General features: G+C 41.3%; 1 protein-coding gene across 4 annotated transcripts in view; it reads left to right on the top strand.

Moving 5' to 3' along the window:
- Nucleotides 1-14,356, top strand: part of nrg2a (neuregulin 2a) — a 399,111-nt gene that overhangs the window by 358,711 nt on the left and 26,044 nt on the right. For 3 of the 4 annotated variants that reach the window (XM_041266714.1, XM_041266712.1, XM_041266713.1), the window contains exon 5: nt 12,391-12,467. In XM_041266714.1, the coding sequence (XP_041122648.1) occupies nt 12,391-12,467 (77 nt within the window). Of the gene's footprint in view, nt 1-12,390; nt 12,468-12,688; nt 12,748-14,356 lie in introns of all 4 variants that reach the window. The other variant, XM_041266715.1, reaches the window with a different exon arrangement.

Genomic DNA, 14,356 nt, shown 5'->3' with positions numbered 1-14,356 from the left:
TACACTACAAATACAAAAGCACATATGCATACAGCCTACAGAAACAAACACACTGTGCACAATAACTGCAAAAACCGTTTCATTTGATTTTTTTTCTTCTCCAAAAAACCTCCCAAAAAACAGGACATCACAGTACGAAGATGGAGCTAGTATAAATATGTAATTATTGATTCGAATTAATAACACTGCTCAGTGTCTGCTGTCTCCCGTGGTGAAAAAGTGCACATTTTCTAGAAGGGTTGGAGTACAATTCTTGTTATTGCTTTATCTGATGGTGTGCCAAGTGCAACGAGAACAGTGTCGAGTTAAACTTGAAACTGAGGATTACAGAAGATCTTTATTTTCTAGAAATAATAATCACTGTTTTATATATATATATATATATATATATATATATATATATATATATATATATATATATATATATATATATATACCATAATGGCTATGTGTATAAAAAGATCTGGGTTAAGGACACAGAGATGTTCTTCAGTGGATTGCAGCATGTGAACCTGTAAGTTAATGCCATAATGATAACCATAGTATCAGCAAAAAAAACAAAAAAACACAGTTCTGTACAGCTTATAAATATGTTAAAACCACAGTATCATTTCATTAGTGGAAAAGTAGCTTTGAAAATAGTAAGCTACTTTTTCCAAGTAGCTTTAAGTGTAGCTACCTACTTTTTTTTAGAAGTAGCTTTTAGCTTTAGCTAGCTACTTTTTCAAAGTAGCTTCCCCAACCCTGCTCTTTGACTATACAGATTACAGGTACATGTCATACAGACAATGAATGTGCACACACTAGGCTTTCGTTTAAAAAAATAATAATAATAATAAAAAAAAAAATAGTCCGAGACTCACCTGTTCAATACAGATAACAAAAAACACAGAAAAAGAGAGATGCTTTTTAGAAACAAAAAATTATTTCTTTTTTGTAAAAAATATTTTTAGCATAGCCTGATCAAATCTGACAGGGCACAGTGAGACTTCAGCATGGAAAGGGAACATGAAAAATTGAACAAATTGGATACAAAATAAAGGAGTTATGGCCATATATACAAAATGGACCAACATCAACCAATGATTAATTGAAAATGTGCAAAAGAAAACAAATAAAAAAAAAAAAAAAGATTTAATAAAACCTATTCAAATTATTCGTCCTAGGCACCTTGGTCATGTGGCACAAGATGGGGCTGTTCACTGTGGCTTGAATGGCCAGCAAGGTGGCGACCAGGGCAACATAACCCTAAATAGCTCTGGTCTTGTGCTTCTGATCCACAAACATGAAGAACAAATATATATTTATCGGAAAATATGTCCTTGTGCCTTCAGTGTCGCCATTTCTCTTATTTTGTAAGGATTTTATGTGAAAATGTTTACTCGCTGCACTGAGGCAGGTCTGTCTTCAGCGCAGCAGAAACATTCCAAAACACTCGCATTCAAGGTTATCTCCTAATATGGTCATCTAACGGAAATACATAAGTAGGACCTCGTTTTAAAGGTCGAAATCCACTCTTTCCAGTGACATATAGCAAGCAGGGCTGTCTCTCACATTGCCTGGGTAAAAAGAGTTAAACTGCCAGGTCGCCGGTGGGATATTTAACACTGGGCCGACCTTAAAAGGTTAGAGGGAATATTAGATTGTTGATAACACCAGTTCCCTTTCAATTCGAAAATAACCATCAAGGTATGGGACATTGCCGTCAGGCAGTAGGGACTGGCTGAGCTTTATAGCAAAGCTGCCGATAGGCCTCTGCGCGAGCTGACATATAAGCCCGCCCTCTTGGGAGCTTACTATACACAGCGCGCGGAGACTCTCTTCCTCTTTTGTCTTCAGCATCAGAGCGGTAGGTAGTAGAGCTTGTAACTGACTGTACTCACTAAGCTTAGGCTTGAGAAGCCGGTTTTTGCCCATTCTCCGAGTTTATTTCAGTTGCACTTATTGGTATTTTTGGTTATATAATTATAGATATATTTTATTATATATTTATATTACTTTATATATCCTTTCACGCTTTGCTTCGGCATTGCATTTTTGTTTAACCTCGTGGTCTTCGTCTTCTCTTTTATTATTATATATTCTAATATTTAATTGTGTGTGGGGTTTTGTGTGTGTGTGTGTGTGTGTGTGTGTGTGTGTGTGTATATATATATATATATATATATATATATATATATATATATATATATATATATATATATATATATATATATATATATATATATATATATATATATATATATATATATATATATATATATATATATATATATATATATATATATATATATATATAAAGAGTGCAAAGAAGAGCGACCAGAATTATTCCGGGCTTAAAAGGCATGTCATATGCAGACAGGCTAAAAGAATTGAATCTGTTCAGTCTTGAACAAAGAAGACTACGTGGCGACCTAATTCAAGCATTCAAAATTCTAAAAGGTATTGACAGTGTCGACCCAAGGGACTTTTTCAGCCTGAAAAAAGAAACAAGGACCAGGGGTCACAAATGGAGTTTAGAAAAAGGGGCATTCAGAACAGAAAATAGGAGACACTTTTTTACACAGAGAATTGTGAGGGTCTGGAATCAACTCCCCAGTAATGTTGTTGAAGCTGACACCCTGGGATCCTTCAAGAAGCTGCTTGATGAGATTTTGGGATCAATAAGCTACTAACAACCAAACGAGCAAGATGGGCCGAATGGCCTCCTCTCGTTTGTAAACTTTCTTATGTTCTTATATATATATATATATATATATATATATATATATATATATATATATATATATATATATATATATATATATATATTTTTTTTTTTTTTAGGACGCGCGTTGTTGGCTTTGGCCACACATGTATTGCAGCCTCGGTCTTGCCTAGCTAGACCGCGTGTGTGTGGAGTCTGCTCTGCAGCCCTCTATGAATCTTCCACTACTGTATGTTCCCCACCGCGTGGTAGCTGTACGGTTTGCCTTACAGTCTCTCAGACAGTACATCCCCAAAAAAAAAAAAAAATCAATCAATTTTCACCATAAAGAAGACGACCACCAAGCACATACTCCCTTAAGCACCAAGGTAAGTATTTCACCAAATAAGACACTGTACCAGCACTAGCGTCTCTGCTGTGCGGGTCAGCTGACGCTTAGGTGTCTTTTGCTACGTGTCGATGCTCGGTACTCGCTCTGCATGGTGTCAGCACTTCGACGCTTGGTGCAGCGCTTCCGCGATTGGGACTCGGTGCGTCGGTGCTCGATGCTTGGCGCTTCGACGCTCGGTGCTCGGCACTTCAACGCCACATGCTCGACGCTCTGCGCTTCGATGCCACGTGCTCGACGCTCGCCACTTCGACGCTACACGCTCGCCACTTCGAGGCTACACACTCGACGCGTCGGCTCTTCGACGCGTGCTGCCTCGACGCGTCGGCGCTCTGCTGCTGGCAGCAATGCACCAACGACATCTGGGTGCACAAAACTTTCATTTCCACCGGGTACACCCTTCAGTTCCGGTTAAAGCCTCCTCCCTTCAGGGGGGTGGTCATAACTGCAGTGAAGGACTCGGTTCAGTCCTCAGCTCTGAATGTGGAGATACAGGCTTTGCTCAGGAAGCGTGCCATTCAACAAGTAGACCCTGCTCTGATCGACCAGAGGTTCTATTCCAAATACTTCCTAGTGCCCAAAAAGGATGGCGGGTTCCGCCCTATTTTAGATCTGCGAGTACTGAACAGATACCTACAGCAGTTGTCGTTCAGGATGCTTACGCACAGGCACATCATCCAGTCAGTCCGACATGGCGACTGGTTTACCACTGTGGACCTGACAGATGCGTACTTTCACGTTCCCATCTGCCCGGGTCACAGAAAGTATCTGCATTTTGCTTTCCAGAGCAGTGTACAAGTTTTGTGTCCTCCCATTCGGTCTTTCACTAGCTCCTCGAACCTTTTCCAAATGTATGGATTCCATTTTAGCTCCTTTGCGGGCTCAAGGTGTCTGACTGCTAAACTATCTGGACAACTGGCTTGTCTGCACGCAGTCGAAGGAGCAGTTGGTACAGCACTGTCACAGAGACGGCCGAAGTGGGCGGCGTCAGAACCAGGAAATGAATACACAAAACAGGACGGATGAATGTGAAATGATGATGGCGCTTGCTTATGCCGGTTTATTGAAAAATAAAAGGGTTTAACAAACAAACAGAAACAGGACACGGCACTCTACGCCAAAATAAAAGAGACAAACAAAAACGGACTATACTTAACAAAACGGTGCACGGACAGACACACTGACAAACATGATGAGTTGATAATTTAACAAGTATCATGCTGGTCCCACCAGCACGCATTAGCAGTTGTAAATAATTTCTCCTCACTCTCCCGTTCTCCACTCACCGAACACTCAACCGCGAGTGGGTGAAAACATGCTGTTTTGTGCAGCTGTACCAAGACTCGACTGCTAATAAATCATTAATTGGAGTCTCGGTACAACTGCACGTAAATTAATAAAGTGCAATTCCCCGTGCTCACATATTATTACATTTTACTTGCATGTGAAGTGCTATGCAATCCTCGTGCCTAAATACAAATATACATTTTAAACACTTGTGTTACACAAACCCGTTTATGTCCCGTGTACCAATGACTAATACTATGCAACATATAACAGATAATATACACAGGGGCGGGCACTTTGTCACAAGCACACAGTGATGGTTACAGACCATTTTCAGCTGCTAGGCCTGAAGGTCAATTCAGAGAAGAGCCGCCTCGTGCCAAGCCAACAGACCGAATTCGTGGGTCTGCATCTGGACTCAGTGTCCATGGAAGCGACCTTATCGACACAAAGAGTTGCCTCGCTGGAACGGTGTCTCTCCCTGTTTAGGTTGAGAGAAACAATCGGCATCCTTTGGGCTTATTACACCAGAGACCTCTACAGGCCTGGTTCAATGCTTTTGCATTACATCCACGGAGAGACAAACACCGCAGGTTGACGGTATCCCAAACCTGCTGGGAAGCATTACACTGGTGGAAAGTTCGTCAAATATCCGCCAGGGCGTTCTCTTGGGTCCCATCTTCCGGAGGGAGGTGGTTACGACTGACGCTTCCAACCAAGGTTGGGGAGCAGTCTGGAACGGCTCTGGGACCCACAGAGTGTGGTCAGGACCCTGGAGGTCAGCCCACATCAATGCTCTGGAACTCAGAGCAGTGGACCTCGCCCTCCAGCACTTCTTGCCAGTGCTTCTAGACAAGCACGTGTTGTGGCGCATATCAACAGCTAGGGCGGCCTACGGTCCCCCTGCCTTCACCGAATGGTAACATGGCTGTTGCTATGGGCACAGTCGCGTTTGACCTCTCTGCATGCGGTTCACCTATCGGGCAGAGCCAATTACGCAGCGGACCTCCTATCCAGGGGAGGCCCTCTTGCAGGGGAATGGCGTCTCCACCCTCAGGTGGTAGAGCGCATCTGGGAATGGTTTGGCATAGTGCAAGTAGATCTCTTCCCTTCGCGAGAGACCACGCACTGCCCCCTATGGTTCTCGGTGAGGGACCCCGACAGCCCCTTAGGAGTCGACGCACTGGCTCATGAATGGCCACCAGTCCTCCTATATGCGTTTCCACTGATTCCGATGCTCCCCGCCCTCTTAGAGAAGGTCAGGGTAGAGCAAGCGACAGTGAACCTGTTTGCTCCTCGGTGGCCTCGGAGAATATGGTTTCCGAGCTTGGTGCAGTTACTGCATGGTCAACTGCGGGAACTTCCCCTGCGAGCAGACCTATTGTCCCAGGCCGAAGGATGGCTTTGGCACCCGAACCCCAAGCTCATGTAGCTATGGGCTTGGCCCCTGAACGGGAGCGCCTGTCAGCCTTAGGGCTTTCGACGGCAGAGATTTCGACCATTCAGAGCGCTTCAGCGCCCTCTACTAGGTCGCAGTACACGTACAAGTGGCAGTTGTTCCAAGATTGGTGTCTGACGGGGGGCCATGACCCAATATCTTGTCCTATGGCAGTGATATTACAGTTTCTACAGAAACTGTTAGATGAAGGGAAATCTCCCTCTACACTAAAAGTGTATTTAGCCGCCATATCAGCTTGCCATATACGCATTGACAGGTTATCAACAGGTTGCCATTTTCTGGCATCGCAGTTCCTCAAAGGCGCAAGACGTTCGCGACCTCCAAGGGCGACCAGTTTACCGTCATGGAGCCTTGATGTGGTGCTAGAAGCCCTCACCAAGGCACCATTTAGCCTCTCCACACTGTGGATATGAGGCTTGTGTCTATTAAAACTGCGTTTCTGCTGTCAGTGGTGTCAGCTAAGCCTGTCAGCGAGTTACATGCACTGTCAATGCATCCTTCATGTACTCGTTTCTCAGGAGATGGTTCTAAGGTCTCCATGCGCCCAAATCCAGCCTTTTTGCTAAAGGTCATATCCCCGTTCCACATGAACCAGCCAGTCGAGTTGATGGCATTCCATCCTCCTCCTTTTTCTTCCCCAGAGGAAGAACGGCTACACATGCTCTGCCCTGTGTGGGCATTGAGGTCTTATATTGACCGTACAACGACTGTGAGGCAAACAGAGCAATTGTTCATATGCCATGGTTCTAAGACCTTGGGTCAGCTGTTGTCTAAACAACGCCTTTCCCATTGGATAGAGGATGCTATTAAATTAGCTTATGAATCTGCAGGCCTTCCACCACCAGGGCAGATGAAGGCGCATTCTGCTAGGGGTATGGAGACATCCTGGGCCCTCTTTAAGGCAGTGCCGGTGTCTGACATTTGCGCGGCAGCCAGTTGGGCTACACTGCATACTTTTATGAGGTTTTACCGGTTAAATGTATTGGATTGCTCTGCTCCACTATTTGGAGCTTCTGTACTACACTCTATGGCACCCTAGGATGCCAGTATGGTGTTTGCTACCACTCGGGACAGATGTCATTGCGAGCATAGACGCTGAGGCGCAGCTCCGCATATGCCTAGATGTATTACCTACGCAATTGTTTTATGACGTAAGTCTGTCCTACTGCCGAGAATCCTCCCTCGCGACGGCTTGGGTACACTGTTCCCATACGTTGATGGTTATTTTCGAATTGAAAGGGAACGATAGGTTGCAGATGCAACCCTGGTTCCCTGAAAGAAAAAATAACACTATGTAACACAATTTTTGTTTCTGGGTAGTAAGTGTTATTTCCTAATTGCTTATGCCTCAAAAGTATAGAAAATGGCTATTATTCCCCACAAACTTTGCTTTTGTGACCAGGACAGTGATATTTCAAAATATCACTATTTCCAATGGGAAAATGGGCAAATGTGTGTCTTTTTGTTCACATAAAGTCAGAAAAAAACAACGTATGAATCCAAATTAACATGTATTTATACTAAAGTAATACAAAAATGACTACAAAAGATTTATATGTGAGTAGTTTTTCGAGATTTACGAGGAAGAGAGTCTCCGTGCTGCATATAGTAAGCTCCCAGGTGGGCGGGCTTACACGTCAGCTCGTGCAAAGGCCTATCGGCAGCTTTGCTATAAAGCTCAGCCAATCCCTACTGCCTGATGGCAATGTCCCATACCTTGATGGTTATTTCCTCTTTCAGGGAACCGGGGTTGCATCTGCAACCAATCGTTAGTGCCTTGATTTACATATCACTATACAATATTATTTGACAAGCCAGTCAAATGCCCCATATAAAAATGTCTTAAATGTACAGTATACAATATATAAAGATTGTTTCACAATACGTTTATTTAGCCTTTTTTAATTTAAAAACAATATTGGGACAATAGGGCATATACTGTAGTCACAACTATACTGAAGTATTTGTTTTATCTTAAACATATTGCAACACAGAGCCACACCATTTTCCAACCCAGATGAATATAAGTGAACTGCCGCTGCTGAACCTGAAACATTCTTCCCCTTTACCACATTTCTACAGCCAGTGGTTCTCTGATTCTGATGACTTGGGAGCAGTCTCTGCCTCCCCTCCTCCTGTCAGCCTTATCCTGTGAGGCTTTCACTACATAACATGTGCATACCCCACGCTGGATAATTTGCTCCTCATGGCTACGTTTTCCACACTGACCAGCTGTGTTACAGATTCATACATACCTGTACGCTCATTAGCTCCCCTTTCAAACTGCGTGGGGAACACACAAACCGCAGCGCAACAGCACCCTCTGTGACTTACTTTGCAGTTGATTGGATTTGGGGGAGATTTGCTTCTTGTAAGCTGACAGAAAAACTGGAGGGAACTGTACCAGTTTAGAAAGCCCACAGCTATGGTATTATACTATAAATTAAATATATGAAATGCTTTTTCAATGGTTATTTTTATGCACAAACCTGCTGCAGAATGCATGTCTAAGAGTCTTTTCTCCAGATTTAGCTTTTTGAGATGCTCTCAGGTTGAGGAGATGTGGCAGTGCAGGTGCAATGCGCTCTGTCCAGTCTTTGCACTGCGCTCTGTCCAGTCTGTGCACTGCGCTCTGTCCAGTCTGTGCACTGCGCTCTGTCCAGTCTGTGCACTGCGCTCTATCGAGTCTCTGCACTGCGCTCTATCGAGTCTCTGCACTGCGCTCTATCGAGTCTCTGCACTGCGCTCTATCGAGTCTCTGCACTGCGCTCTATCCAGTCTCTGCACTGCGCTCTATCGAGTCTCTGCACTGCGCTCTATCCAGTCTCTGCACTGCGCTCTATCCAGTCTTTGCACTGCGTTCCATCCAGTCTGTGCACTGCTCTCTATCCAGTCTGTGCACTGCGCTCTGTCCAGTCTGTGCACTGCGCTCTGTCCAGTCTTTGCACTGCGTTCCGTCCAGTCTTTGCAGTGCGCTCTATCCAGTCACTGCGCTATGCTCTATCTGGTCGCTGCATAGAGCTCTATCCATCCAGTTGCAGCACCGCGCACTGTATCTAGTCGGAAGGTAGATTTACAGTTTAGATTCATTCTCTCCCGTTCACAGATGCTATTTGTGAAAATATTTCACTCAACACAACATTGCAAAGGAATTTCATGAAGCTAGATAGCAGACATTTAGGTTTGCGGTTCTACAATCACTTAATACATCTTGAGATAATGCCCAATGCAGTTTGGGTGAGAGAGCTGCAAAGCGAAGCATGGAAAGGGTGTGCTTTTGATTTGGTTGGTTTCTTGGATGCAGACTTACTGTGATTTATACAGTAATCACATTTAGTGTTCAACACTTTTTTTTTCTCCAGTTTGTTGTGAATTCATGTGTCACCTTAGTTTATAGATTTTAGTTTAACGCAGGTTTTCTTCTTTTCAATTAATTATAAAGTGAGTCCAGGTTTAGAAAATCTTTGAAAATCAAACTTGTGAGGAGAGTGCCGTTGGACACAGCTTTATAACGTGGGTATCAGTATTAAACCTTGTCTTATTATGAAAGTGTAACATTACTGTACAGTAAATGACAAACACACAAGAAACATCACAGCCCCACCTAAACATGAGTCTGTCTGCACGTTAGAGTAATGTAAAACCGTAGCCATGGAGAGTTCTGCTAATGTTTTCATCATGGCATCAGCAGAGACATTGGTCCAGCTGAATTCTTCATCAGCAGAGACATTGGTCCAGCTGGATTCTTCATTGTTTCATCTCGTTTGCACTTCCATTAGCTTTTTAAAATTTACGTCCATTAAAAAAATTGACTGGGCAATATTTAACACATGATTTGTAAAACTAGTAATGGGTTTAGATGTGATTTATCATCACGTATTGTTGCCGAGAGATTTTATTTAACCAATTGTCAGGTATGAAAATGAGCTCTGTTCCCTACTTAAACATCAGTGGCATACACTGTCTGTTTACACTGTCATGTTATGGCTGGGGAGGACATGTCTGGAGACAGACAGGTTGCCTGAAATATCGAGATGTCAGGTTTATTTATTTATTTATTTTTAATAAATTCCACACAAAGGTGCTGGATGTGAGAGAGAGGTTAAGTTAGGGGCAGTGTAGGGTTTTTGATTTTAAAAATGATGATATTGTAACGCTGCTTATGTGCACATGCCTTCCTAAAAAAAAAAAAACTGTAATCATCGGAAATATTTTGTACTCTTCCTTTCCAGTGCACAAGAACATATAGAAGGCATTGCAGCATCAGAAAGCTCTGGTTATTTTTCTCATAATATTGTGGCGAACCTCGGTTCCTCCCCGCTTTGAGTAAATGGCCGATACCGCTGTGCAAAAGAGCCAGGCGCCCTTGCAGGAGCACATATTGGGCTTATGTCTACATGTTTAGATTGCATCGCCTACCAGCCCTGACCCCTACCCCCGTACACGCTACAATAGGGTTAAAAAACATTTGTTTGAGACAGATAGCACAGAAAGAAAGCACCTCACAGTTACATTAAAAAACAATTAATTGTTAAATGGCAGAAAATAGCCTATGCTTTTATTTGTTACTCTATTCCCTCAGTTTGCAAATACCAGCACAATTCATACATACAATACTAGTACATCTGAAATCTGTTTCTCATACAGTACACCTTGCCATATAAAATAAATAAATAAATAAGTGCAGGTAGCTTGAAAGATTCTGCCTGTCATACAATACTACTCGGTTTCATAGTGAAATTGGATTAGAAAATGCTACATATTTTTTTGGTATTTTATTTGTAGTTACTAAAATACAATGTCTTGAACTAATAATTCTGTTTGAGGTAAATATACAATTTTCAATATACAGGCAGCTATCGCCAAACATTTTGCATCGCCTAGAATTTTTGCATTGTCATAATTTAAAAACAAAACTATATGAACATAACTTAGATTTTAATTTAACATCATGTAATCAAATAAACTAAAAATGATACCAGTATTGTAAAAGTACTGGAATCCATAATAGTAGCACAGTATTTCATGTTAGATATATCAAAATGTCATTTTTTAAAAAATTTGTGTCAGTTTTTAATAAAGTCTATGGAAAACTACAAAGCGGTTATTCAATTAACATAACATTATTCAGCAGGTTTCATTTGACTTTATGAAGCAGCATTAGTTCATTCTATAGGTTTCTGCAAAACTTTTGGCCATAGCTGAAAATAGTAAACAAACGTATGTGTTGGGGGACTTACAATTTATTTAAAATGATTTGAGCTCCTCTATCGGTAGATGGAATGCTATGAAAAATATACAAACTGAAGTACTAGCTTTGTGCGTCCGGACAGTGATTTAATATACAAAACTCATTAACATCAGAATCCAAATTTAATTTGTAACTTTCATTAAAGAGGGACAGCCTTGTTTCTAGCAGTTTGACTCTTCAGTTCATGTTAGTTCTTCACAAAGGTGAATAATTGTGCTCCTGTTAAATTGATACCTGCTATGACATCATCAGAGTAATACAGAGCAAGTTGCAGCTCAGATCTACGGGGTCTTCTCTTTCTTTTCTGGGAGGATCATTTTCCAAGATATCTCTCTCACCTTGATGTACAGCCCACACAAGCACACCGAAGCCTGACATTTTCTCAGCTTAGTGTTTTCCAACCAGTAAGTAAACTAACCTGTTCAGGCGAATTAACAAAGCAATTTAATGTATGAGTTACATAGATTTATTACTAGGCCAAATAAATGTTCCTAAATGCAGAAATTAAGCTCGGAAATGATACCATTAAGACGCATTTCGTTCTCTGCCTGGTCTGGGGAGAGGTGTTAATTATGATGCCGGTAAGGGTAAATTAAAGGCACAACACAGATTTAAGAATCGGACGAATAATATGCTAATGAGAAAATTGGTCTCTAAGAGAAAGTTATTCTAACATTGCGAGGAGTGATGTTTTTTGAAGGCAAATAGAGTTTATGCATTATCACCTGATGAAATACTGTCAACATTATTACTGGCATGATAAAGGATATGATGAACTTTTATGCATATGGATCAATATCTGGTATTACATTAGGTTAAAGAAAGATCTCAGTTTCCATGCCTTACACATCTTGGGACATTTTACTTCACCAGTGTCTTTAGTAGAAGCATGTTACTGTCAGAAAATATCAGTCATTAGCGGAAGATGTTGAAGGAATTGCAGCAGTATCTGTTAAATAAAATACATGCTTGTGATAAGTTGTTGCTTTCAACAATAAACATTATGGTGTATTCAACGAGTGTAAGACATAGGGTTAGGGTTAGATATATGACATTGCTTCATTAGCACGTTATTTAAGATGCTCCTTCAGTTTTACTATCAAGGCTGAAAAGGAAAAGGGTCTGGCTCATTTGCTTCAGTCAGTGCTGGCTGTAGGAATGCCTTTTTCATTAACAGTTTCTATGCATGACCAGATCTTAACAGTTTCTAATCTCATATCATGTCCATTGGTTTCCCAGCCTGCGTTGGTTCAATAATCTTCATTTGTTCTGTGATTTGTCCCCTTTTCTTTCTCCAGATGTCCCACAGGATTCTTTGGACCGCGATGCTTGCAGACTGAGCCTCTGAGGTCATACATGCCCAATCCTAATAAAAGTATGTTCATGATAGCTCTCATTGGGGTCCCACTGATTGGGATTATTCAATAACACGCTTTTCATCTCTAAATTCCTCCTGATCAGGTGGCAGGAAGCCTGCGGCGGTGGCTCCCTGTGCTTTCACAAAGCCTGTTTGTTGTCCGTGGTTACTCTGCTCTAATGTCATGTTTCTGCTTCTTGTTCCTTTCTCTGTGGTTTTTGTTTTCTTTCTTCCGTTAGGTGTCCCAATGAATTTACAGGTGAACGCTGTCAAACCTACGTAATGGCCAGTTTCTACAGTATGTTCATTTCTTCTTCTGTCTGCCCTTCATTGGTGTAGCATGGTGATGTTGAAATATAGCATGCTTCTGTTTGTATAATGTAACTGTTGCCCATTTGTTTGTCTGTCTGTCTGTTTGCTACTTCCTTATGAAGCCCCTAACAGTTTTAGATATCTAAACCAAGCATCAAGTAGACTTGAATTTAAAACCAATCCAGAAATCATCTCGCATCTTGCTGCATTAAATCCTAATTAACATTCTCCAGTGCAGCATGCAAATGGACATAAGAGAAAGACATATAACAGCATGTGCTTACTGGTGAATTACTAATCTGTAAAAATGAAATGGTTAAGGTTATGGGAATGCACCATGGAATAGCGCAACGGGTTTAGTTCAGAAGTCTTTTAAATTGGATGAAACTTTAATGTAATTGTAAAACTCAGATCTTTCAAAGAGTCAACCAATATATTCCCTCAAACCCAGCCATTTGCTTTAGCTTTGAGACTTGTACAAATAAGGGATTCTTGTTTTATTTTTATTTCTTATAACATTAGTGCAATACTAGTAGCAATGGCACCAAATTCCATATTTGAGCACTGTTTTAATTTAAACAGCAATATTCTAAACACCTGGAAGCGTATCAGTATTGAATAGAAGACACAATCATAGATTCAGTAAAATATTTCAGGGCTGATAAAACCCATCTTATTACCCAAGCTTATAAAACCCATCTTATTAGCATGAGCAGCTTTATCAATGTCTCCTTCAAGTCCTTCCTTTAACAATGCCTCATTTGATACATGCTTTATCAATACCTCCTTCAATACATGCTTTATCAATGTCCCCTTTGATAGATTCTTTATCAATGTCCCCTTCGATACATGCTTTATCAAAGCCTCCTTCGATAAATGCTTTATCAAAGCCTCCTTCGATAAATGCTTTATCAAAGCCTCCTTCGATACATGCTTTATCAAAGCCTCCTTCGATACATGCTTTATCAATGTCCCCTTTAATACATGCTTTATCAATGTCCCCTTTGATAGATCCTTTTCAATGTCCCCTTCGATACATAAGAACATAAGAATATAAGAACATAAAGTTTACAAATGAGAGGAGGCCATTCGGCCCATCTTGCTTGTTTGGTTGTTAGTAGCTTATTGATCCCAGAATCTCATCAAGCAGCTTCTTGAAGGATCCCAGGGTGTCAGCTTCAAAAACATTACTGGGGAGTTGATTCCAGACCCTCACAATTCTCTGTGTAAAAATGTGCCTCCTACATGCTTTGTCAGTGTCCCCTTTGATAGAGTCTTTATCAATGTCCCCTTCAATACATGCTTTATCAGTGTCCCCTTCGATAGATTCTTTATCAATGTCCCCTTCGATACATGCTTTATCAATGCCTGATTCAATGTATGCTTTATCAATGCCTGATTCAATGCATGCTTTATCAATGTCCCCTTCGATAGATTCTTTATCAATGCCTCCTTCAATACATGCTTTATCAATGTCCCCTTTGATAGATTCTTTATCAATGTCCCCTTTGGTAGATTCTTTATCAATGTCCCCTTCGATACATGCTTTATCAATGTCCCCTTCGATAGATTCTTTATCAATGCCTCCTTCGATA

Source organism: Polyodon spathula, chromosome 12 (genome assembly GCF_017654505.1).
Source record: "Polyodon spathula isolate WHYD16114869_AA chromosome 12, ASM1765450v1, whole genome shotgun sequence".
NCBI classification, from domain to species: Eukaryota; Metazoa; Chordata; class Actinopteri; order Acipenseriformes; family Polyodontidae; genus Polyodon; species Polyodon spathula.
The sequence above is the reverse complement of the archived record's forward strand: the minus strand, read 5'-3'. Positions and strand labels throughout refer to the sequence as shown.